The sequence below is a fragment of the Boleophthalmus pectinirostris genome, unplaced genomic scaffold (assembly GCF_026225935.1).
Source record: "Boleophthalmus pectinirostris isolate CB_2022bp ecotype Guang Dong unplaced genomic scaffold, ASM2622593v1 HiC_scaffold_7, whole genome shotgun sequence".
NCBI classification, from domain to species: domain Eukaryota; kingdom Metazoa; phylum Chordata; class Actinopteri; order Gobiiformes; family Gobiidae; genus Boleophthalmus; species Boleophthalmus pectinirostris.
Window position 1 is genome coordinate 2,402,001 of NW_026571473.1, and position 23,588 is coordinate 2,425,588.

Here is a 23,588-nt window from a genome sequence, read left to right on the forward strand (position 1 = left end):
ATTTAATGCCATATTGTGGAACAGGAAATGCAATAACATGGAGACAAGCAAAAGTTACATAATTTACCTTTAACTTGGCATTGCATTTTTTTGCTGCTTATACTTTATGAAAATCTGTGATTTTCTCCACTTTGAGATCAACATAGTTTGATCATTTCTGATCTTTAAGGTGCACTGAGGAACTAGTGTAGAGTCCAGAGCCTTCTTGTCTCCATGGAGATGTTATTACTTTATCCAGAATGTTCCACAGTATGACAGTAAACACATCGATCAAAATGGAGACAAGCAGGTGATGACACCAAATCACAGATCAGACTTAACTCAGAAGGATCTGTGTTTTCGAGGTATTTTCTTAGCAAACAAACAAACAAACAAACAAACAAAATTACATGTGGACAAATAAGTGGTGGACCTCCCCTGTCAGAAAAGTTACACAGTGTGCCTTTATGTTACAGTTTTTAGATATATGACACAGCATATGTTATGATTAAATGTTTTTTTAATGACTGTTCCAGAAAAGTTTCTAAGTGCGGCAGACCTGACCCAAAAAGTGATCTACAATAACCCAAAAAAAACCAATGGACATCCGGCAAAAATTGAGTTTGAAACCCCATTGCCTAAAATATGTAAACTAACTACTGAATATAACTGTGAGGGTGAGTTATACGCACACACGCACGCACACACACACACACACACACACACACACACACACACACACACACACACACACACACACACACACACAAAGATTTAATTGTTGTTAAGAAACTGTTTTAGTTAAATGAGTATTCTAACCTGCCACATGTATTTTAAATCTGTCATCTGTAAATTATTTTTTTTCACCAGTAGATGGCATATGTGAGACCCTCACTTAGCCCCTCCCTTCACCTGGCCCCCTCCTTTCACCCGGCCCCTCCCCTCACTGGGCCCCTCACCTGACTCCTCCCCTCAACTGGACCCTCACCTGACTCCTCCCCTCATCTGGCCCCTCCCCTCACTTGGCATTCTCCTCACCTGACCCCTCCCCTCACCTGACCCCTCCCCTCAGCTGGCCCCTCCCCTCACCTGACCTTTGTTCAGACTCACCTGTGCTCTCAGGTCTTCTTCTGTCAGACCAAATTATGCACACTATCAGACAGCAGTAACACAGACAGCATCTAGTGGTGATGTAAACAAAACAACACTCTGAGTCTGTTTTTGAGGAGGGAACAACATTCTAACATGGCTTAAAGCTCACAAGACTCCATTTTGTATAATACAGGACCTTTAACTCTTTCTTATTTTCTCCAGATACAAAAAAAAATACCATGTTGTTATCTAAGCTGGAGCCGTTTAAAACATACACATGCATTGGGAATATAAAAAATGAAACAGCTGTGATTAATAAAACTGACCCAGTCAAAGTGAACACCTTCTGTGGTAAGGACTGCATTATATTCATCTTCCTGAATCTTGGAAAAGTGTGAATTAAGGTGATTGAAATATATATGACTTATTTTTCAACAGATATTACTTCATCAGTTAAACCCCAAACTTCAACTAACACCTCCATTACCCTCGAATGGGAAACAAAAACTGAGAACTGCAATCTAACTGTTCTCAAGCCTAAACTCGAATACACGTGCACATGTACTTCTCGTAAGTATGATTTTGATATGAATCATTTCACATTCTGGTGCTTAATTCTGTCTATGTTATTTTTTTTTTTTATTTTATTTTTTTAATTTATTTATTTATTATTACCACTGTCAACTGGATTGGTGCATAGTTTCAGTCATTGCTGATTATTTATTTTTATTTTTTTATAAAACTGATGACTAAATATGGCAAACTATTTTTTTGACAAACTGAATCCTGGACAGTGTGGAAAAGCAGTGTTGTTATTATGACACCTTTATATAATGAATAAAATAAAATCATATATAATAGAGTCATCAGTGAGTCATTTCTATCTGGCCGTTGGTGCAACATCACACTGACATAAGACATTTGATTGGCACATATTCTAGTTGTCCATAGATAAAACCAGGAATACAGAAAAGCCTTTTTAATTGTCCAACAGGTGCCTTTAGAATAAAGCTGTTTTTGTTTTTTATCAGCATTTGATCTGACTCCTGTGAATGTACACGCCTTTACAGAGCCTGAAGCTGCTTTGTGCTTTGTATAAATGTGCCATGTCTTCACAGGTTTCACAGACCGGTGGCCCAGAAAGTCTTTTAAAGAAACGTCTTCTGTAGAAACGTGCATTGTGAATGGACTGGAAGCATTTATCACTTATGACTGTAAGATCCAGACCCTCTATGAGGGCAATGAACTCAAGGAACATAAACAAACTGTCGAAACCAAACCTGGAAGTAAGTGTAACAACTGCAAACATGCAAACATATGTTCATTATTTTAAATTGGGTGTAGTTAGAATTTACTATTTAAAGTGTATGTAGCCTGCTGGTTTAAAAAAGGAAGAAAAGTCTCTACCCCACCAGGGCCTTGACCTGCAGATAGAGGAAACATACAGTTCAGTCCCTGAGCTGCAGAGGCTGCACTAGCACTGATCAATCATGGACGATAGTGTCCAAATAATTTCCCTTGTGGATCAATAAAGTTTGCTTAAGTCTAATGGTATTGGAGTCAGTGTATTATTATCAGTTACTTTGTATTTTTACAACTTTTTTCGGGGGTAGTACCAGTGGTAAATATTTCTAATAGTTTTATGTCAGTCAAGTGACAGTTTGTAAGTTAAAGAAATCAGAAAGTAGCAGTGATTTATTAAAAACAAGAAATCAGAGATAGCAACCTGGTCCCCCATGAGGCGTTATGTGAGTGCCAACTTGTGTGATGATTGGGTGAATATTTTAGGCCGCAGATGGTTCAGAAATTGAAGAAATTGCTGATCCTTTATAATGGCGTGACCTTTCAATTGACCCATGTGACCTCAAATGACCTCAGATCGTCACAAAACTTATTTTTTTGCAACACTGGGCACGGGGGCATGACACCACGTACCAAATTTGATGACAGTCGGTCCATAAATGGTGGAATTATCGAGGGTGGACAGACACACACAAACACACATATACACACACAGACACACACAGACACACACACACACAGACACACACACACACACACACACACACACAGACACACACACAAACACACAGACACACACACACACAGAAACACACAGACACACAGACACACACAAACACACAGGGTGAATACAAAACCTGGACAGCCCTTCAGGGACCAGGTAATAAAATTCAATACAACATGCAGGATGTGCAAGGAACACACACTCCGACTTTTGAAACATTTATTTAAGAAAGATTAAGATTTTTCATATATTTTTATTTGTCAGTAGTAGTTTAATCATGTTTAGTGTTGTTGCTTGGTAACGGTTATGAAATTACCTCTGTGTAAGTGACATCTGCTTCCTGCATCCAAGCAGGAAGTAAAATCAACTAAAATGTTCAAATAATGGAAAGTGAAATCTTGAATTCTGTTACGTGTGTTTTAGTAAAGTGTGTGTTCTGATCTGTGCACTGTAAATGTAAATGTAAATGTAAATGGTTTGGTCTTTTGTTGCAGTTCCCGGCTACCTCGGGAAGTTGATGGTGTATTTGACAGAGAACAATGGCTTCCATGTGAACTGCTCTGGGATAGATCATTTTAGGGGTCCAGAGGGAAAATATGAAGCCATTCTGAAACTTAAAGAAAAAATTATTAATAGATTAGAAAACAAAAAAAAGTGCCATTTTGAATTCAAAAATCTGGACTACTCCACCACCTACCTCGTGGAGGTAAGTACATCTGAGACTACAATTTCACTGTTCATGTTTGTATTCATATTATTACAACTACTACTGCTATTACTACTACTGCTATTACTATTACTACTGCTATTCCTACTACTACTGCTATTACTACTACTACTACTACTACTACTGCTATTACTACTACTACTGCTATTACTACTACTACTACTACTACTACTACTACTACTACTGCTATTACTACTACTACTGCTATTACTACTACTGCTATTACTATTACTACTGCTATTCCTACTACTACTGCTATTACTACTACTACTACTACTACTACTGCTATTACTACTACTACTGCTATTACTACTACTACTACTACTACTACTACTACTACTACTGCTATTACTACTACTACTGCTATTACTACTACTACTACTACTACTACTACTACTACTACTACTACTACTGCTATTACTACTACTACTGCTACTAATACTACTGCTATTACTACTACTACTACTGCTATTACTACTACTGCTACTGCTATTGCCGCTATTGCCACTATTGCTACTACTACTACTACTACTACTACTACTGCTACTAATACTGCAACTACTACTACAACCTCAACTACGTAATACTACTACTACTCCTACTACTCTTACTCCTACTACTGCTACTGTTGCTTCTACTACTACTACTTCTACTACTACTACAACTATTGCTACCTCTGCTAAAGCTATTACTACTACTACTACTTCTGCTACTGCTGCTACTACTACTCCTGCTGCTGCTACTACTGCTGCTGCTACTACTACTACTACTACTACTGCTACTAATACTGCTGCTGCTGCTACTACTTCTACTACTGCTACTACTAGTGCTGCTACTACTACTACTATTACTGCTACTGCTACTGCTAATACTACGGCTACTACTAATACTACGGCTACTACTACTGCTACAACTATTGCTACTTCTATTGCTACTACTAGTGCTGCTACTACTACTACTGCAACTACTGCTACTACTTCTGCTACTTCTGCTACTACTACTACTACTACTACTACTGCAACTACTGCTACTACTTCTGCTACTTCTGCTACTACTACTACTACTACTACTACTGCTACTATTACTGCTACTACTGCTACTACTGCTACTATTACTGCTACTATTACTGCTACTACTGCTATTGCTACTATTACTGCTACTACTGCTATTGCTACTATTATTGCTACTACTACTACTACTACTATTGCTGCTACTACTACTACTACTACTACTACTTCTGCTACTTCTGTCACTGCTGCTACTACTGCTACTACTTCCACTATTTCTTCTACTGCTATTAATACTACTACTGCTACTACTACTACTACTACTGCTACTACTACTTCTGCTATTGCTGCTGCTGCTACTCCTACTACTACCTACTACTACTTACTACTACTACTACTTCTGCTACTACTAGTGCTACTGCTACTATTACTACTACTACTACTACTACTACTACTACTACTACTGCTACTGCTGCTATTACTACTACTACTACTACCTACTACTACTACTACTACTAATAGTGCTGCTACTACTACTGCTACTCTTACTTCAGCTGCATATGCTGTGTATTCCTTAACTAGTTTTCTTTCTCTGAAAAAAAACAAACAAACACATAAAAATTGTAGCACTGTCACAAAAAAAATGACCATGAAATACCACTATGATACTGCACCACCAAATTTAGCATCACCATATAGCGATATTTAGATATTTTAGCAAATCCCTACTGACTTCTACTGTCTATGCTAGTACTACAACTACTAATATTATTGTTTTTGTCTTCAGGTCAAAGCTGTCAATATCAAACATGCCGGCCGCTCAAGTTCCAAAACAGTGCAGACCAGCTGTACGTATGATTCTTGTTTGGTTTGTGATTGGTGCTGGTCTATGAGACGTCTGACTGTTGTCTTTTCTGTCTTCAGTCAATGACAAGGCTCTGATTGGTTTCCTCGTCTTCCTCATTCTCCTCACATCTGTGGCTCTGATGGTGGTTCTGTACAAGATCTATATCCTGAAACAAAGGAACTCAAGGTGAGTACAACCACTGATGCACGTACTTCTACTTTAAAGGTCCTATATTACACTCTCCCCTTTAGTCCTCCAGACCCCTCTTCCCCCTCACTCTCCCCTTTAGTCCCCCAGACAACTCCTTCTCCCCTTACTCTCCCTTTAGTCCAACAGACCCCTCCTCCTCCTTCCCCCTCACTCCCTTTAGTCCTCCAGACCCCTCCTTCCCCTCACTCTGCCCTTTAGTCCCCCAGACCACTCCTCCTCCCCCCTCCCCTTTAGTCCTCCAGACCTCTCCTCTCCCCCCCACTCTCCCCTTTAGTCCAAAAGACCCCTCCTCCTTCTTCCCCCTCACTCTCCCCTTTAGTCCTCCAGACCCCACCCCTCCTCCCCCTCACTCTCCCCTTTAGTCCTTCAGACCCTTCCTTCTGCCTCACTCACCCCTTTAATCCTCCAGACTCCTCCTCTCCTGCCCTCCTCACTCTCCCCTTTAGTCTTTCAGACCTCCCCCCTCCTCCCCCCTCCCTCTTCCCTTTAGTCCTCCAGACCTCGCCCATCATTGTAGGTGTTTAATCCCACCTTAATCTGTTATTTTTATTTAGTTTTTAGTCCTGGTGGAACCAAACAACCAAATATCTTGTGGGAGCATTTGTACCTTTTAGACTGTCACTGGTGTAACCCTTTTTCTCCTTGTCTACACAGAAACAGAACAGATGATTACCCGCTCCTCATCAGTGAGTTCTCCACCTTCTGTCTTTTCAGTACTTTTGTCACGAACATTTCAAACTCGATTATCATACTAACAACACAAATGTAATTTATTGTCATATTCAAGACAATTCTAGTATTTATTTATTTTTATTAAACCATGTTGTCTTACACTAGTTCCGATAAAACTCAAGATGAAATTGCACCGATCCAATACTGGTATCAGATCTCAGTGCCACTACCGAAGAATTTGTTGGATCAGATCGGCCTTCAAATATCGGTTCAGACGATATCTTGTACCTGGGCGTTTAAAGGGCCCATCTCATGCAAAATCAACTTTTCAGAGCTTTCTACCTTCTAAAGGGCCGTTCACACCAAAGCGTCAAAAAACGCCTTGACGCCTCTATTTGGACGCCTTTGCATTTGAGTTTAGACGCCCCCGACGCGCGTATTTGACGCCGTGGACGAACAGGACAAAAATACTTGACGCGCGTCCGTTGCCCTGGAAACAAGAGCCAGGTCCCGGTCTTTTCCCGAAACAATGTCAGACCAGACTGATAGAGTGTTTTTATGACATAAAACATCAGCGGAGATCAGGTCGACAACTGGGGCGTATATATATTTATACTCCGCTAATGACACTGGATCAGTCCCGGTCTAGTCCTGGTCTAATACCGGTCTAGTCCTGGTCTAATCACGGTCTAGTCCCGGTCTAGTCGTGGTTTAATCTCTGTCTATTCAGGGTCTAGTCATTGTTTAGTCTCGGTCTAGTCTCGGTCTAGTCCTTGTTTCGTCCCGGTGTAGTCCTTGTTTAGTCCTGGTCTAGTCCTGGTTTAGTCCTGGTCCGGTCCTGGTTTAGTCCTGGTCCGGTCCTGGTTTAGTCCTGGTCCGGTCCTGGTTTAGTCCTGGTCCGGTCCTGGTTTAGTCCTGGTCCGGTCCTGGTTTAGTCCTGGTCCGGTCATGGTGTAGTTCTCGCGATCGGCTCGGTGATTGTGGTGTATATATTTAATCTCCGCTCATGTTTGTGGTTCTCGTTCTGGTTCTCAGGTCTTGCTTCCTGATAATAACGTCGCTGCGTCATTGGATACTCGTCCCTGATTGGTTGACGCGGCGCGTGTGACGCGAAAAGTTCAGCATTTTCAACTTCTTGACGCTGACGCCTTGGACGCGCGTCTAGACCGCTGACGCCAAAACGCTCAAGACGCGCCGCGTCGACGCCAGATTCGCGCTGCGCTGACGCCAAAAACGCACCGCAAAAACGCAGGACGCTCCAGTCGCGCGTCCACATAGACTTTACATTGAAACTGGACGCTTTGACGCCTTGGTGTGAACGGCCCTTAAGAGTGATGTGTGGGCCTTGTATATGTCACTCAAGTGGTTTTTTGATTGATTCAGCATTTTTTTGTTTTTTTGTAACAAATTGCACAGTATTTCTGCCACCCTCCCACGTGACAACAAACTAAAGCTACTACAACGATGATGCAGAAGCTACACCTATGACGCATTTGACATAGCAGAAGGCGATTTGCACCCGCCCCCTCCCCCGCTCCACCGTCTTCACCTCCACCCCACATCGACTGACAATTTCCACATGAACACCTAAACAAAAGTGACAGTATAAGCTCACTGTTCTGCACTGCATTGAACATGATATAATAAGTTTATCGACTAGTGTTTATTAATACTTTATCAATCAGTAATGTTCATCTGATGCGGTGCTTGAGCTTCGTGCTCCTCAAAGTCCTCGTCCGACTCTGGGTCCAACACATGTGGCTGAACGCGCTGTATCTCCATGATGAATAAAAGTTTATTCCTACCACTATCAGGGTGCACGTCTGTCTCCCCCTCCCTCCCTGAGATGGGCGGAGGAAGGGCGGCTCACTCGTCGCTTACATCACGTTTGGAGGGCGGAGTCTGTGCTTTCTCAGGACGGGCGGGGGGAGGAGCAATAGTCGGACTTTCATAGTTCCTGGTCTGTGACTGTCTCCAAGAAATCAGTAAGATTTCATAACTATTGTGTAATGGATGTTCCAAAAGCCAAATTGTGCTTGTTTATATCCAGAAGATACAATGTGAAAAGAGTGATTTTACATGAGATGGGCCCTTTAAAATGATGTTTAAAGACTATTTACTGGTTGAAGATGCCAACAAACTCTCATAATGTTTGAACTTTTATTTCTTCAAAGTTGTTCTGTGGTCACTTCAGAGATAAACGACATTACACTGTTGGATCAGTTTTGTCTTGTTTAGTTTTTTTTAAAGGTGCACTATGTCATTTTTTGGTTGGGGCTCCAACACCTGCTTGTTTCTATAGAGATGTCATTGTTCTGCCTGGAATGTTCCACAGTATAACATTAAACAACTCTACTTTACATTTACTCAATTACAGTTGGTTTTGTAGCTCAGAAATACCTAGCTTGGTCTGGTTTGGTCTCCATGGAGATAGAAAGGTTTAATTCCATACCGTGCAACATTCCAGACAAAGCAATAACATGGAGAAAAACATTTGACGGAGCTTCCACCAGGAAAGTTACACAATGCACCTTTAAACTGAAGAAGCTGTTTAGGAAAGGGCCATACTTTATCTGGTTATGTAATTTTGTTCAGGACTGATACTTGCTTAAATGAATATCAAGTTTCAATACTAGTTTTAGTTTCGATTAGTATCTTCAATATTTAAAAAAAAACAACTTTTCAAGTTGTTAGCGGGTGAATTTTTCTATTTCTTTCTGTGTTTTTATGTTTTATTTCTTTGTGTTTTCCTTGATTTGGTGCCCATGCAGATGAGGAGGAGCGACTGCAGAATGTGGAGCCCATCCAGGCGGAGGTGCTGTTGGACACGTACAAGAGGAAATTGGCTGATGAGGGACGGCTCTTCCTGGCCGAGTTTCAGGTACAACAAACGATTCTCAAACTGGGGTACAGGAAAAAGTGTGTACTGTAGATCAGGGGTGTTTGATGTTTTTCAGGCCAGGAACCCCCAAACTGATGGAGAGCTGCATACAAGTGTGTTTTATATTAAACTGGGCTTAGTGTCCTGTATAAAGGGCCCATGTCATGTAAAATCAACTTTTCAGAGCTCTCTACCTTCTAAGAGTGATGTGTGGGCCTTGTATTTGTCGCCAAAGTGTTTTTTAGATTGATTCTGCAGGTTTTTTTTTACAAATTGCAACGTATTTCTACCACCCTCCCACGTAACAATGAACAAAAGCTGCTACAACGATGATGCAGCAGCTACACCTATGACACGTTTGACGCAGCAGGAAGTGCTTCGCACCTGCCTCCCTCCCCCGCTCTGTTTCTGTGGGCATCGGCTGACAATTACCACATGAAAACCTAAACAAAAGCGACAGCATAAGCTCATTGTTCTGCAGTGTACACAATTTAATAAGTTGATCTACTAGTGTTTATTAATACTTTACCAATCAGTAATGTTCAGCTGATGTGGACGCGGTGCTTGAGCTTCGTGCTCCTCCAAGTCATCGTCCGATTCCGGGTCCAACACATGGGGCTGAACGTGCTGTATCTCCATGATGAATAAAAGTTTATTCCTGCCACTATCAGGGTCACGCCTGTCTCCCCCTCCCTCCCTGAGATGGGCGGAGGAAGGGCGGCTCACTCAGAGTCTATGTCACGTTTGGAGGGCGGAGCCTGTGCTTTCTCAGGACGGGCGGGGGGATGAGCAATAATCAGCCTTTCATAGTTCCTGGTCTGTGACTGTCTCCAAGAAATCAATAACATTTCAGAACTACTGTGTAATGGATGTTCCAAAAGCCAAATTGTGCTAAGTGTAAGTCATTTAACAAGTGCAGGTTTAGCCTGAAGTTCTGAGCTGAATCTAGCCAGAGCTCCCGTGAGCCCCTCCCCATGCCGGGGCTGGCCACGCCTCGGGTCCCCGCAAGGCGAGACCCGCTCCGTTCAACTACGACCTCAGATCAGACGAGACTACCCGCTGAATTTAAGCATATTACCAAGCGGAGAAAAAGAAACTAACCAGGATTCCCTCAGTTGTTCCATGACAGAAATAAGCCTGCGTCTGACCAAAGCTAATTCAGGCCTGAAGTTTAAACTGTGCTTTATGCGTTTGTGGTGACTCTGAGAAGACCAGAGCAATGGAGCAACGACCCATACAGTACCTCCATGACCCCCCTAGGAGTCGTGAGCCCCCTGCTGAAGACTTCTGCTGTAGATTTGTATGGTGCAGAAAATAATTTAGATAATTTTATTTCATACAATATGTGGAGTTTATATTACTTATTGCCTTTAATCTTTAAGTTTATTTACTTAATTTAGACTTTATTTGTAACTTTTTCTGGTGGAGGGTCTGCCAAATGCTTTTGTTCATGCAGATGTTATTGCTTTGTCTGGAATGTTTCACAGTATGGCATTAAACTTTTCTATCTTCACGGACACCAGACCAAGCGACCCTGCTCACAGTCAGAATGTTTGTTTTTCTAGGTATTTTTGGGCAGTAAAACCATCTGTAATTGAATAAATGTAAAGTAAATCTGTGAAGTGTCACACTGTGGAACATTCCAGGCAGAGCAATGACGTATCCACAGAAATAAGCAGGTGACGGACCCTTTATTTTTGTAATCATAAACTAAAGCAGTGGTGCTCAATTCTTCGATCCCGATCTACCAGTCGATCGCCAAGGTCGTGTGGGTAGATCGCCGTGTCTCGTCTCGGACTCGATCACGTTTGGACTCGGTCTTGTCTCTCACTCAAGGTCCGACACTCAGCAAGTGCGATCATATTTCATTACGGCCGCTGCTGTTGGCAATAAACTTGTACCAGAGTGCAGGAGCGTGTGCAGCCTGTGTGTGCAGCCTGTCTGCTCATTTGAAACCCGCAGAGACTCTACGGCGCATCACAAACACACACGCTCCCTATGCACGGCTCGTCTGCAACAGCGTGTGCCCTCGTGTACCAGCGTGCATCACAGGGCAGGTTCAACTTCCTCAACATCCTACCTGTCCATCTGCCTCACGTCAGCACGCCGCCCCTCGCCTTTTCACGCTCTCGCTCCTTCCTGCGTACAGCGAACACAAGCCCCTCCCACAGTGCGCTGATTAGAAGAGCAAGACCAAACGTGAAGCAAAAACCAGTCTAAATTTGTGTTACAGTTTTGTGTGCGTTTGGTTTGGTAAATGTGCAGAGGCTGGTAAATATCACTGCAAAACCAGAAAAGAATGCAACTCCAGTTTGGAACTTTAAAAAACGGGTTTAAAAATCTTACCTATTTTCATAGTTTTGTGTAAAGTGCCAGAGGAAGTTCTCTTAAAGAAGGGGTTCTCAAACTGTGGGTGAGGGTCCAAAAAAGGGGTACAGAGTGTTTCAGTGCAGTTTGCTTGGCTTTGTATTAGGTAGATCATTTTGATTTGGCCATTTTGTAAGCAGATCACATGCTGAAAAATTGTGAGCAACCCTGAACTAAAGGAACTGTATGCAGCCGGCGTTCTTGCTCTTGTAAAAAACTTAGATAGATAGATGCAGATAGAGCAGATAGACACACGTCCTGTATTTGTCTCATTCTCAAGTTATGTTCAGGTCTCATGTGAAGCTCAGAACCCCCAGAATTCCCTCCCTGAGCTGCAGAGGCTGCACTAGCACTGACTCAGAACTGGTGCAGGTGCTGGGGTTTAGGGAGTGACCATTCAGATCAGAGAGAGACATTTTAGGTTTAAACGCAACGCAAATGAGAGACTCATTTGAGGCTCATTCTGCTTTCTGATTGGAGAATTGTCTTGAACCCAAACACCAAATTATGACATAAAAAACTTTGGTTATCATGTTCAAAATCAGCATTGTGTTGTGTGTGCATTATCTGTGGCCACCCTTAGGTCATTATGGAGTTTAAAATCTAAATCTTAAATACAGTTTCTTTAAAATGTGCCTGTAAAATAACACACTCTCCTTTTTAGAGCGTCCCAAGAATCTTCTCAAAGTTCACGATAAAGGAAGCCAAGAAAAACTGCAACGCCATCAAGAACCGCTACGTGGACATCCTGCCCTGTGAGTCCAACTTTTATTTTTAGATAAAGAATCAAACATGTGTATTTAAGTGTTATAATTCATCTTACTTATAAATATCTTCGAGCGCAGACGACTATAACCGGGTGCAGCTGACCACAGGAAATGGAGAACAGGGCTGTGACTACATCAACGCCAGCTTCATCGATGTGAGTGATTCTGAATTAAATAATTAAAGATGCACTATGGAACTTTTCTGGTCTGCTTGTCTCTATGGCAATGCACGTAATGTTCCACTGTATGGCATTAAACCTGACGATCCTGCATTTATTGAATTGTAGGTTATTTATTATACCTTGAAAAACTTGCACTCTTACTGTGAGCGGGCTTGCCTCTCCACAGATCTGACCTTTAGTTTAGTTTGGCACTGCTTCCTGTTTGTCTCCATAGAGATATGTTTAATGTAGATGTGTTAAATGCCATATTGTGGAACATTCTACTGCAAGTAATAACATTTTCATGAGGCCGGCAGGCAAAGAATCATCCACCAGAAAGGTTCTGTAGTGCCTCTTTAAAACAATTACAATATACATTTTAATATATGTATTTATTTATTTTATCTAACATGTCAAACTTATGTCCTCACCACAGGGATACAAGGAAGCCAAGAAGTACATTGCAGCTCAAGGTGAGGCCATGATAAGAAACTATAACACAAAGAAATGAATCAAAAACATGTTATTTGTCTATTTAGATTAGAAATACTTTATTATCCCGAAAGAAAATTCATTCATTCATTAAGCAGTTTGAGCAATAAAATACAAAAATAATAGCAGTGAATTACAATATCAATCAATCAATCAAACTTTATTTATAGAGTGCTTTTCATACAAAAATGTAACACTTTACAAAGATTAAAAACAATTTCACATTTGAGCCAGCTGCACTCTTTTCACAACAGCTCTGATTTTCTCTTGGTTTTCAAGGTCTACACACCACCCTTTGTAAAGCTTTGTAAGTCTCAGAGATGTTCTCCATACTGCGCTCCAAGGCCAGTAATGACAGAAAAGCTCACACAAAAGTCTCAATGGTAGAGGCATCAGGTCCAGTGTGCAGGAAAAGTAACAGCCCGCAGGACAAAAGTGCTCCCCTTCTGTGTCCTGCAGTATCACAGCAGCCTCCAGGGGGAGTCACTACACTTGTTTCGTTCAGTGATGAGACGGGCCATTCCCTCTGCAACATTTTCTACCCTTTACTGTTGAAAGTCTGTTGCATTGTTTTTAAAAAGTCTGTAGCATTTCAGAGCTCGCTGGTTAGCATAGCTGGCTCCAAGCAGGGTTGCCATAGACACAGGAAAAACAAACTGCTCTGCGCTTCTAAGTTGGTCAAAATCCCCAATTATCAAGTTAAAAATGTAAGAACTGTAAGAAAATGTAAAAATTGCTCAGTGTGCCAGCCAGTCAGCCACAAAAGCAGCTAATCACAGCCCTGGCAACCACAGAAAAGTATTGTATAACTATATATCTAGTTTTTACCATAAAGTTCAAATAAAGTTGTATATAAGCCACATAATTTCACATTAGATAAACTCTTGTGTCGTAGGACCAAAGGAGGAGACCATCACTGATTTCTGGAGAATGGTTTGGGAGCAGAAGTCGTCCGTCATCGTCATGGTAACGCGCTGTGAGGAGGGAAACCGGGTAAGTAAAATTTTTTACTTTTAAAAATAGTATACTTCAATGTGTATGTAAATTATTTCATCTAATGTATTTGTTTTAAAATACTGGTAGAAAACATTTTCAGACAGTTCAGGATTCCTTAAACAGGAATTAATCAAGATAGAAGTTTGAGTAAGATAATAATGAAAGAACACAGTTTTAAGAAGTTATAAAAGTTGATTTTACATAATATGTCCCCTTAAATAAAAATGTTAAAATTCAAATTTGGTTGAATGTACTAAAAATGTTTTCTCAGTTGAAAAGTATATTTTGATAGAAACCTAATAACTGACATTTTGAAAGGAGATTGCACCACTTCATCTGTTCAATTCACTCTCAGTTATTTTAGTTTTAAAATATTTGAGGTTAAAGTACTTGATGAAAACTTGGTCTGAAAACATTATTAAACAAACTTAATTATTGTTATTATCTTTACTTCAATGTGTGCTGTTGTTTCTAGCCCAAGTGTGCGCAGTACTGGCCCAGTCTGGAGCGAGAAGCTGAGATCTTTGAGGAGTTTGTGGTGAAAGTGAACGCTGAAGACCAGTGCCCAGACTACACCATCCGCCACCTCAGCCTGACCAATGTGAGTCCTGCCGCTGACAGACCTGCAGCTTAAAACAGATGAGCCCTCAGCATAGTGCTTCTAATAGTGCTTCTGAGAGTTCTTCTTATAGTGCATAGTTATAACTGGACCTTTGACCCACCTGCGATCAGGTTTACCACAGCCAACCAGAGCAGCCAGCACCTGTTGCCTAGTGACACCTCTTAAACTGTAGAAGTAGCAGAAGAGTCTGACTTGTCATCACTTACCATCATGTCTACAGTGATGACAGGCCATAGTGTCTTGTCAAAGCCTGATCTCAGAAGCTAAACAGAACTGGGCCTGGTTAGAACTTGGATGGGACACCATTGAGACCAGGTGCTACAGGGGTCCACCGGTGGCAAAATCTGTTGTTGTGTCTTTAGGCAACATTCATATTCACATTGCCTGGTATGAAAGTGGTGTGTGCTTGAGTGATGGTGGTGATTGGAACAGATGGACAGCCTCGCGTCCGTCAGTCTGGCCCAGGGCAGCTGTGGCAATAGTACCTTATCACGTCTGAGTGTGGAGTGAATGAACAGTGCACTGTAAAGCACTCTGAGTGTCTTGAGAGGCACTACATAAATTAAATACTTAATGGATGAATTAACAGGCTCCATACCTCTAGATCAGACTGCAGAGTGAGTACAAGGCCCCTGTGGTCTTTACAAGCACGTTTAACCCACACGTGTTTGTTCTTTTTGTTCTTTTTGTGAATAAGAGTGCACGGAAAGAGCAGCTCTTTGACTCATGAGATCAACATATCAGAGACAGACTCTTTAACGTGGTCTTTTGTCTCTGTATTATGTGCAGAAGAGAGAGAAGAACAGTGAGCGGGAGGTGACTCATATCCAGTTCCTGAGTTGGCCTGACCACGGTGTTCCAGGAGAGCCCCACCTGCTGCTCAAACTGAGGCGGCGCGTCAACGCCTTTAAGAACCTGTTCAGTGGACCCATCGTTGTTCACTGCAGGTCTGTCCCTGTGTCCTGTCAACATACGGCTTTATAACACCCACCTGTGTTATACCCCCTGTGTTATACCCCCTGTGTTATACCCCTGTGTTATACTCCTGTGTTATACCCCCTGTGTTATACCCCCTGTGTTATACCCCTCTGTATACCCCCCTATGTTATACCCCCTGTGTTATACCCCTCTGTTATACCCCTATGTTATACCCCCTGTGTTATACCCCTGTGTTATACCCCCTCTGTTATACCCCTATGTTATACCCCCTATGTTATACCCCCTGTGTTATACCCCCTGTGTTATACTCCTGTGTTATACCCCTGTGTTATACCCCCTGTGTTATACCCCTGTGTTATACCCCTGTGTTTATACCCCTGTGTTATACCCCTGTGTTATACCCCTGTGTTTATACCCCTGTGTTATACCCCCTGTGTTATACCCCTGTGTATATACCCCTGTGTATACCCCCTGTGTTATACCCCTGTGTTTATACCCCCTGTGTTATACCCCCTGTGTTATACCCCCTGTGTTATACCCCTGTGTTATACCCCCTGTGTTATACCCCTGTGTTATACCCCTGTGTTATACCCCTGTGTTATACCCCCTGTGTTATACCCCTGTGTTATACCCCCTGTGTTATACCCCCTGTGTTATACCCCTGTGTTATACCCCCTGTGTTATACCCCTGTGTTATACCCCCTGTGTGTATACCCCCTGTGTTATACCCCCTGTGTTATACCCCCTGTGTCCCCTGTTATACCCCTGTTATACCCCTGTGTTATACCCCCTGTGTTATACCCCCTGTGTTATACCCCCTGTGTTATTTATACCCCTCCCCTGTGTTATACCCCTGTGTTATACCCCCTGTGTTATACCCCTATACCCCTGTGTTATACCCCCTCTGTTATACCCCCTATGTTATACCCCCTGTTATACCCCCTGTGTTATACCCCTGTGTTATACCCCTGTGTTATACCCCTGTTATACCCCCTGTGTTATACCCCCTGTGTTATACCCCCTGTGTTATACCCCTGTGTTATACCCCTATGTTATACCCCTGTGTTATACCCCCTGTGTTATACCCCTGTGTTATACCCCTGTGTTATACCCCTGTGTTATACCCCCTGTGTTATACCCCTGTGTTATACCCCCTGTGTTATACCCCTGTGTTATACCCCCTGTGTTATACCCCCTGTGCCACTGTGTATTTGACATGTTATTTAAAGGGCCAGTACTCTATTTGTCGTGAGTATTTACCCAAAATGTATTTCGTGTTGGAGTACAGATAATTGTATGAGCAGCTCTTGAGGTGAAACTATGTCCACTGTGTCCTGTCTGCTGGCTGTTGGCACTTGTACCTCTATTTGAGAAACTGCAAGAATTGGATCATAAACTTTCCATTTAACGGTGCATTGTGTAACTTTTCTGGTGGAGGATCCATCAGATGCTTTTCTTCATGGAGATGTTATTGCTTTGTCTGGAATGTTTCACAATATGGCATTAAACCTTTCTATGTTCATGGAAACCAAACCAGACCAAGTTACAGGTCAGATCTGTGGAGAGGCGACCCGCTCACAGTGAGAATGTCTGTTTTTCGAGCTATTTTTGAGTTATAAAACCACCTGTAACTGAATATAAACTAGTAAAGTTTAATGCTATATTGTGGAACATTGCAGGCGGAGCAATGACATTTCCATACACTGCAAAAAACTTGACCAAAATGTAAGATATAAACACTTAAATCAGAAAATGACTTAAAAGTAATGAAATGATCGCAGCAAAATCACTTCACTTGACAAGTTCTCTTAAAATAAACAACCTCTAGACTAGAATGAAGCATCTCAGAATGAGTAAGTAGATGACAAATCTGAAAACAAGATGAATAACCTGATATAACTTTTAAAACCTCAACCAAATCAGAGAAATTTGCAGTGTAGAAACAAGCGGGTGACGGACACCCAAAAAGTTACATACAGTTACATAAAGTTAAATTAGCACCTTTAACAAAACTATTCAGTACAGCTCCCTGTAGAAATCTGATCACATTTGGATAGTCTGGAGAGTCTGAGGTCTCCAGGGCAGACATTGTTAGTGTGCACTTGTGTCTAAAGCTGCCTCTGTTTTTGTTTCTCTGGCGTTCAGTGCTGGCGTGGGCAGGACGGGCACCTACATTGGCATAGATGCCATGATGGAGGGTCTGGAGGCCGAGGGCAGAGTGGATATCTATGGATACGTGGTCCAGCTGCGCAGACAGAGGTGCCTCATGGTGCAAGTGGAGGTAAGAAACTGAAATAATTTGGTTCTTTGGATTTCAGAATGATGAGAATTGAGCACATATTGAAGTAAAATTGAGTTTGAGCTTTTGACCAGGTTATAATTTATTTATTTATTGTTTATTTGCATCCAGACAGATACACAAACATAATAGGGATGTAAAAATATCCAAATATGTACAATAAATATTGTGAAATTTTCTGGGGGCTAACAAAACTACTTTTTCCTCTTAAAATGCCTTGATAAGTACTTTCCTCATGTCGTCTGCGCTGAAAAAGAGCAAAGGATCATGGTCTATGTAGTTCCCTCTGATGCTTCTGCACCAGACCAACATGTTTCTCAGTTGTAGGGAGTATTATCTTTTCCATAAGAGTGAGCTGTTGTACAGTTGTAGGGAGTATTATCTGCTGCATAAAAGAGAGTTGTTGTACAGTTGTAGGGAGTATTATCTGTTACATAAGGGCGAGTTGTTGTACAGTTGTAGGGAATATTATCTGCTACATAACGGTGAGTTGTACAGTTGTAGGGAGTATTATCTGGTACATAAGGGTGAGTTGTACAGTTGTAGGGAGTATTATCTGCTACATAAGTGTAAAAGTAAAGTAAAAATATGCTTTCAGGACACATGCTTCTTCTCTTTTCTGTGAAGTTCGCTGTTACTGGAAGGAAGCGCCACATCAACACGTTTGTTTCTCTATGTGTGATCGTCACCTTTAGTTTAACAGCTTTACAATACATAATTAGACAGGAATTGTTCATTTTCAATCAATAGCTGTTCCCATTTCCAGTAAAGCACATTATGATGTCGTCGCAAACCCAGCTCCTTTTAACCATGCCATAATGATTTCTTTTTACATTTAACATTTTAACTACATTTTAGTAATACTCTATCTTTAGGTTCTACTCTTGTAAAACTTTAATGATATTTTTGTTTGTTATAACAATGTCACATGTCAAACACCAACATGTGTATTATCTGTTCCATTTGGGTGAGTTGTGGACAGTTGTAGGGAGTATTATCTGTTACATAAGGGTGAATTGTTGTACAGTTGTAGGGAGTATTATCTGTTCCATAAGGATGAGTTGTTGTACAGTTGTAGGGAGTATTATCTGTTCGATAAGGATGAGTTGTTGTACAGTTGTAGGGAGTATTATCTGTTCCATAAGGATGAGTTGTTGTACAGTTGTAGGGAGTATTATCTGTTCCATAAGGATGAGTTGTTGTACAGTTGTAGGGAGTATTATCTGTTCCATAAGGATGAGTTGTTGTACAGTTGTAGGGAGTATTATCTGTTCCATAAGGGTGAGTTGTTGTACAGTTGTAGGGAGTATTATATTATCTGTTCCATAAGGTGTGAGTTGTTGTACAGTTGTAGGGAGTATTATCTGCTGCAAAAAGAGTTGTTTGTGCAGTTGTAGGGAGTATTATCTATTCCATAAGGGTGAGTTGTTGTACAGTTGTAGGGAGTATTATCTGTTCCATAAGGATGAGTTGTTGTACAGTTGTAGGGAGTATTATCTGTTCCATAAGGGTGAGTTATTGTACAGTTGTAGGGAGTATTATCTGCTGCAAAAGAATGAGTTGTTGTGCAGTTGTAGGGAGTATTATCTATTCCATAAGGGTGAGTTGTTGTACAGTTGTAGGGAGTATTATCTGTTCCATAAGGGTGAGTTGTTGTACAGTTGTAGGGAGTATTATCTGTTACATAAGGATGAGTTGTTGTACAGTTGTAGGGAGTATTATCTGTTACATAAGGATGAGTTGTTGTACAGTTGTAGGGAGTATTATTAACAATGCCCCCTTAACATTGGCCTCCTTAAAGGTGATTGTGGGTCCATCATCTGCTTGTTTCTATGGAGATGTTATTGCTCTGTCTGGAATGTTCCACAGTGTGACATTAAACATTTATTCAACAGGTGGTTGTAGAGCTCAAAAATACCTAGAAAAACAGACATTCTGACTGTGAGCAGGGTCACCTCTCCACAGATCTCACCTGTAACTTGGTCTGGTTGGGTCTACATGGAGATAGAAAGTAGATAGTTTAATGCCATACTGTGAAACATTCCAGATAAAGCAATAACATCTCCATGGAAAAAAAAACATTTAAAGGAGCCTCCACTAGAAATGTTACACAATGCACTTTTAATGTTGTATTTATTATTAATACTGTCCTGCATTTGAGTGCTCAAAAAATTCCCGTTTTTACCTACCCCCTATCCCTGCCCACTGGTCTGTACTTGTGATTATTTAAAAGATTCAGACTCTAACACATTGTTTGTTTGTTGTTTTTTTTGTCCAACAGTCAAACATGGAAATGAAAATGATCTATTAGATAATGGCACAGTGAGGGGGGCTTTCAGTTCTGCAGGAAGTGAGGAGACTCGTTTCTATTTTTATGTTGTTTTAGATCAGTATTGCAATTTACAGTGAACAAAATGACTATGACTGAAATTCTTATTCTTCTTATTATTATTATTTTTCATAACTTGATTTAATAACATTTTCCATATATCAGCATTGTCAGGATGAAATACTTCAATAAAAAGGAGTAAAACACACACATCAAACCAAAAACAACAACAGTAACAACAAAAAACACCTACTACCAACTACCAGGTCATCTAGTCACAAGAAACATGTTCCAGAGTTGAAAAGTGAAACTGAGTTAGAGATCAATCGATGACAAGAGTGAAAACATCATTGTGAAAGAGAGAGAAAATGAACTCAAAAAACTCAAGATTCAAGAGTCAAAAATAAAAAAAAAAGATCCTGTGTTTTCTTAAAAGTTTTCTTACTTTTTCCATGTGGAGCAGTGTGAATGGAGCAAGAGGCTTGCATTTAAGAAGAATAAGGCAAATTGAACAAATAATGATGAATGTAGGTGTTAGGTTTATCTAGACATTTAAAACAAGAAGAAAGACAAGAGATTAATTCAGTTTTACTCATGAGGAGAACGGGCAGAGAGTGGGCATCAAAACCAACAGTCTCCACACGTTCTGATGACTCAAGGCTGTTCTCCTCCTTTTATTTCATTAGGAGGCCCTAGTTACAGAATGATAATTCTCAAGGGGAAGGGGGAATCAGCAAAGACATAATAAGAAACTGATGCAGCTATGCATAGTACAAACACATAAAACATGATTAACAATCAGGAGGTGCCTTAGGTCAGACACCATCATAACTCTTGCATGTGTGACAGTGGGAGTTGGCTTCATGTGAGGAATCATCTCGAGGTTCACTACAGCGATAGGACACTGCACACAGTTGTCAAACACAAAGAGGTTATTCATATTCATACAAGTGATTGGTACATTATAAATCAAAGAATTGTAGTACATAAATGGTTAACTCATAGGCCTAGAATATCACACAAGCATTTAGCAAATATGGGATAATAGAATTATTCTGACAGTAGGTCGACTTACGTAATAGTTTTTTGTAAATAGTCCAAAAAAGCAAATGTCTGTACCTGTTTTTTACTGTCTTAAAAACTAGTTCATTTTAAACAGTTTGCAGTGGTCCAAAGTTCTTCTTCACTTTATGTGCATTCAGAGCATCCAAATTATTTACCGTAATAAGTTTATAAGAGACCAGTTCAAAGTTTTGCCATCACTATGAAGTCTACATCAGCTAGCATGCTCTCCGTGCACTTCCTGATTATGAAGAAATGAAATGCTTAAAATAAAATGTTTATATTAGACTTGTTTTGATCTCAAGAGAGGCTTATGCAGTGAAATTGGCTTCTAGTACCTTTAAAGTTGCACTGTGTAACTTTTCTGGTGTAGGGTCAGCTGTTTGCTTGTTTCTATGGAGATGTTCCACAATATCGCATTAAACAGCTCTACCTTGCATTTATTCATTCGTCATTTTATAGCTCAAAAATAGGTAGAAAAAAAGGCATTCTGACTGTGAGCGGGGTCGCCACTCCACAGATCTGACCTGTAACCAGTGTTGGGAAGGTGACTTTTAAAATGTATTCCCCTACAGATTACAGATTACATCCCCCAAAATGTAGTTTGTAACATAATCTATTAAATTACTTAAAGTGAGTAATGTAATCTAAATACTTTGGATTACTTGATATTGTCATGTTTTTTAAAACTACATGAATGTAACAACCACATCCTGAAAATTCATGTTTGCTCAGTCTTTACTTGACCAGATTAAAAAATATATATTGATTAGAAAAAGAGATTTTATAGATTTTATATGAAACAATATTTCCATCCTACTGTTAGTGTCATATTTTATTAGTTTAGGCCTAGTTTAGACCTGGTTTAGTCCTGGTTTAGTCCTGTTTTAGTCCTGGTTTTAGTCCTGGTTTCAGTCCTGGTTTAGTCCTTGTTTAGTCCTGGTTTAGTCCTGGTCTTAGTTCTGGTTTTATTTCTGGTTTTAGTCCTAGTTTAGCCCAAAATGTGAAAATACCACCATGTAATTCACTTATTTCAACTAAGTAACTGTAATCCAATTACCACTCACTGAAACAGTAACTGTAACTGAATACAGTTACTCATAATTTGTACTCTGATTACGTAACTCCGATACATGTAATCTGTTACTCCCCAACACTGCCTGCAACTCGGTTTGGTTTGGTCTCCATGAAGATAGAAAGTAGAGAGTTTAATGCCATACTATGAAACATTCCAGACAAAGTGATAACAACTCTATGGAGAAAAGCATTTGACCAGCCCTCCACCAAAAAAGTGACACAATGCACCTTTAAGTTTTAAAAAATACCAACTCTTTATGTTTGAAAAAGCAAAATTTAACACTGTGTACACCTCCAACGCAAACTCTCTTCACACTGCCTAATGTGTGAAATGTGAAAGTCGGTAAGATCTGGTGACACAAACAGGAACTCTTGAGTTTACTGGACTTACTCACATCTGTATTTGAAGTTCTCAGATGGCGTTTAGAGTGAAACTGGCCCTCCGTGTGGTTGCAGCGTTGCTCTGCGGTCTGTCAGGCACATCAGAGCACTTTTAGTCTCGACCCATCTATATATAAAAGCTGAACATGAATTATCTAGAACGTTTGAAATAGTTGTGTGGAATTACAGGAATAGCTTTAATCCTATGTAAAGAAATGACAACTGTGGTCACTGTAGGGTTTGTAGTTGCAATAAAATATTTAGTATGTAGTAGTAATTAAAGGTGCGTTGTGTAACTAAAGAGGCTGAAGAGCTTTTCTAAACTAGAACAGCAGACAAAAGACAGAAAATGTTCATTATTATGTGTGCGAAATGGTGCCACGAATGTTCTATATTAATCTAACGAGTTGCAGTCTTTTTCTATTATCTGTTACATAAGTTTGAGTTGTTGTACAGTTGTAGGGAGTATTATCTATTACATAAGTTTGAGTTGTTGTACAGTTGTAGGGAGTATTATCTGTTACATAAGGGTGAGTTGTTGTACAGTTGTAGGGAGTATTATCTGTTACATAAGGGTGAGTTGTTGTACAGTTGTAGGGAGTATTATCTGTTACATAAGGGTGAGTTGTTGTACAGTTGTAGGGAGTATTATCTA

The 23,588-nt window shown here is 40.6% G+C and overlaps 1 protein-coding gene across 1 annotated transcript in view; it reads left to right on the forward strand.

The window, feature by feature from the left end:
* Window positions 1-23,588, forward strand: part of ptprc (protein tyrosine phosphatase receptor type C) — a 63,280-nt gene that overhangs the window by 23,019 nt on the left and 16,673 nt on the right. Inside the window, exons 9-24 of the mRNA XM_020927747.2 lie at window positions 516-656; window positions 1,294-1,422; window positions 1,510-1,641; window positions 2,190-2,357; window positions 3,592-3,803; window positions 5,619-5,679; window positions 5,756-5,864; window positions 6,543-6,574; window positions 9,320-9,441; window positions 12,473-12,563; window positions 12,654-12,730; window positions 13,173-13,209; window positions 14,124-14,221; window positions 14,700-14,825; window positions 15,636-15,793; window positions 17,931-18,066. Of these exons, the coding sequence (XP_020783406.2) occupies window positions 516-656; window positions 1,294-1,422; window positions 1,510-1,641; window positions 2,190-2,357; window positions 3,592-3,803; window positions 5,619-5,679; window positions 5,756-5,864; window positions 6,543-6,574; window positions 9,320-9,441; window positions 12,473-12,563; window positions 12,654-12,730; window positions 13,173-13,209; window positions 14,124-14,221; window positions 14,700-14,825; window positions 15,636-15,793; window positions 17,931-18,066 (1,829 nt within the window). The remainder of the gene's footprint in view (window positions 1-515; window positions 657-1,293; window positions 1,423-1,509; window positions 1,642-2,189; window positions 2,358-3,591; window positions 3,804-5,618; window positions 5,680-5,755; window positions 5,865-6,542; window positions 6,575-9,319; window positions 9,442-12,472; window positions 12,564-12,653; window positions 12,731-13,172; window positions 13,210-14,123; window positions 14,222-14,699; window positions 14,826-15,635; window positions 15,794-17,930; window positions 18,067-23,588) is intronic.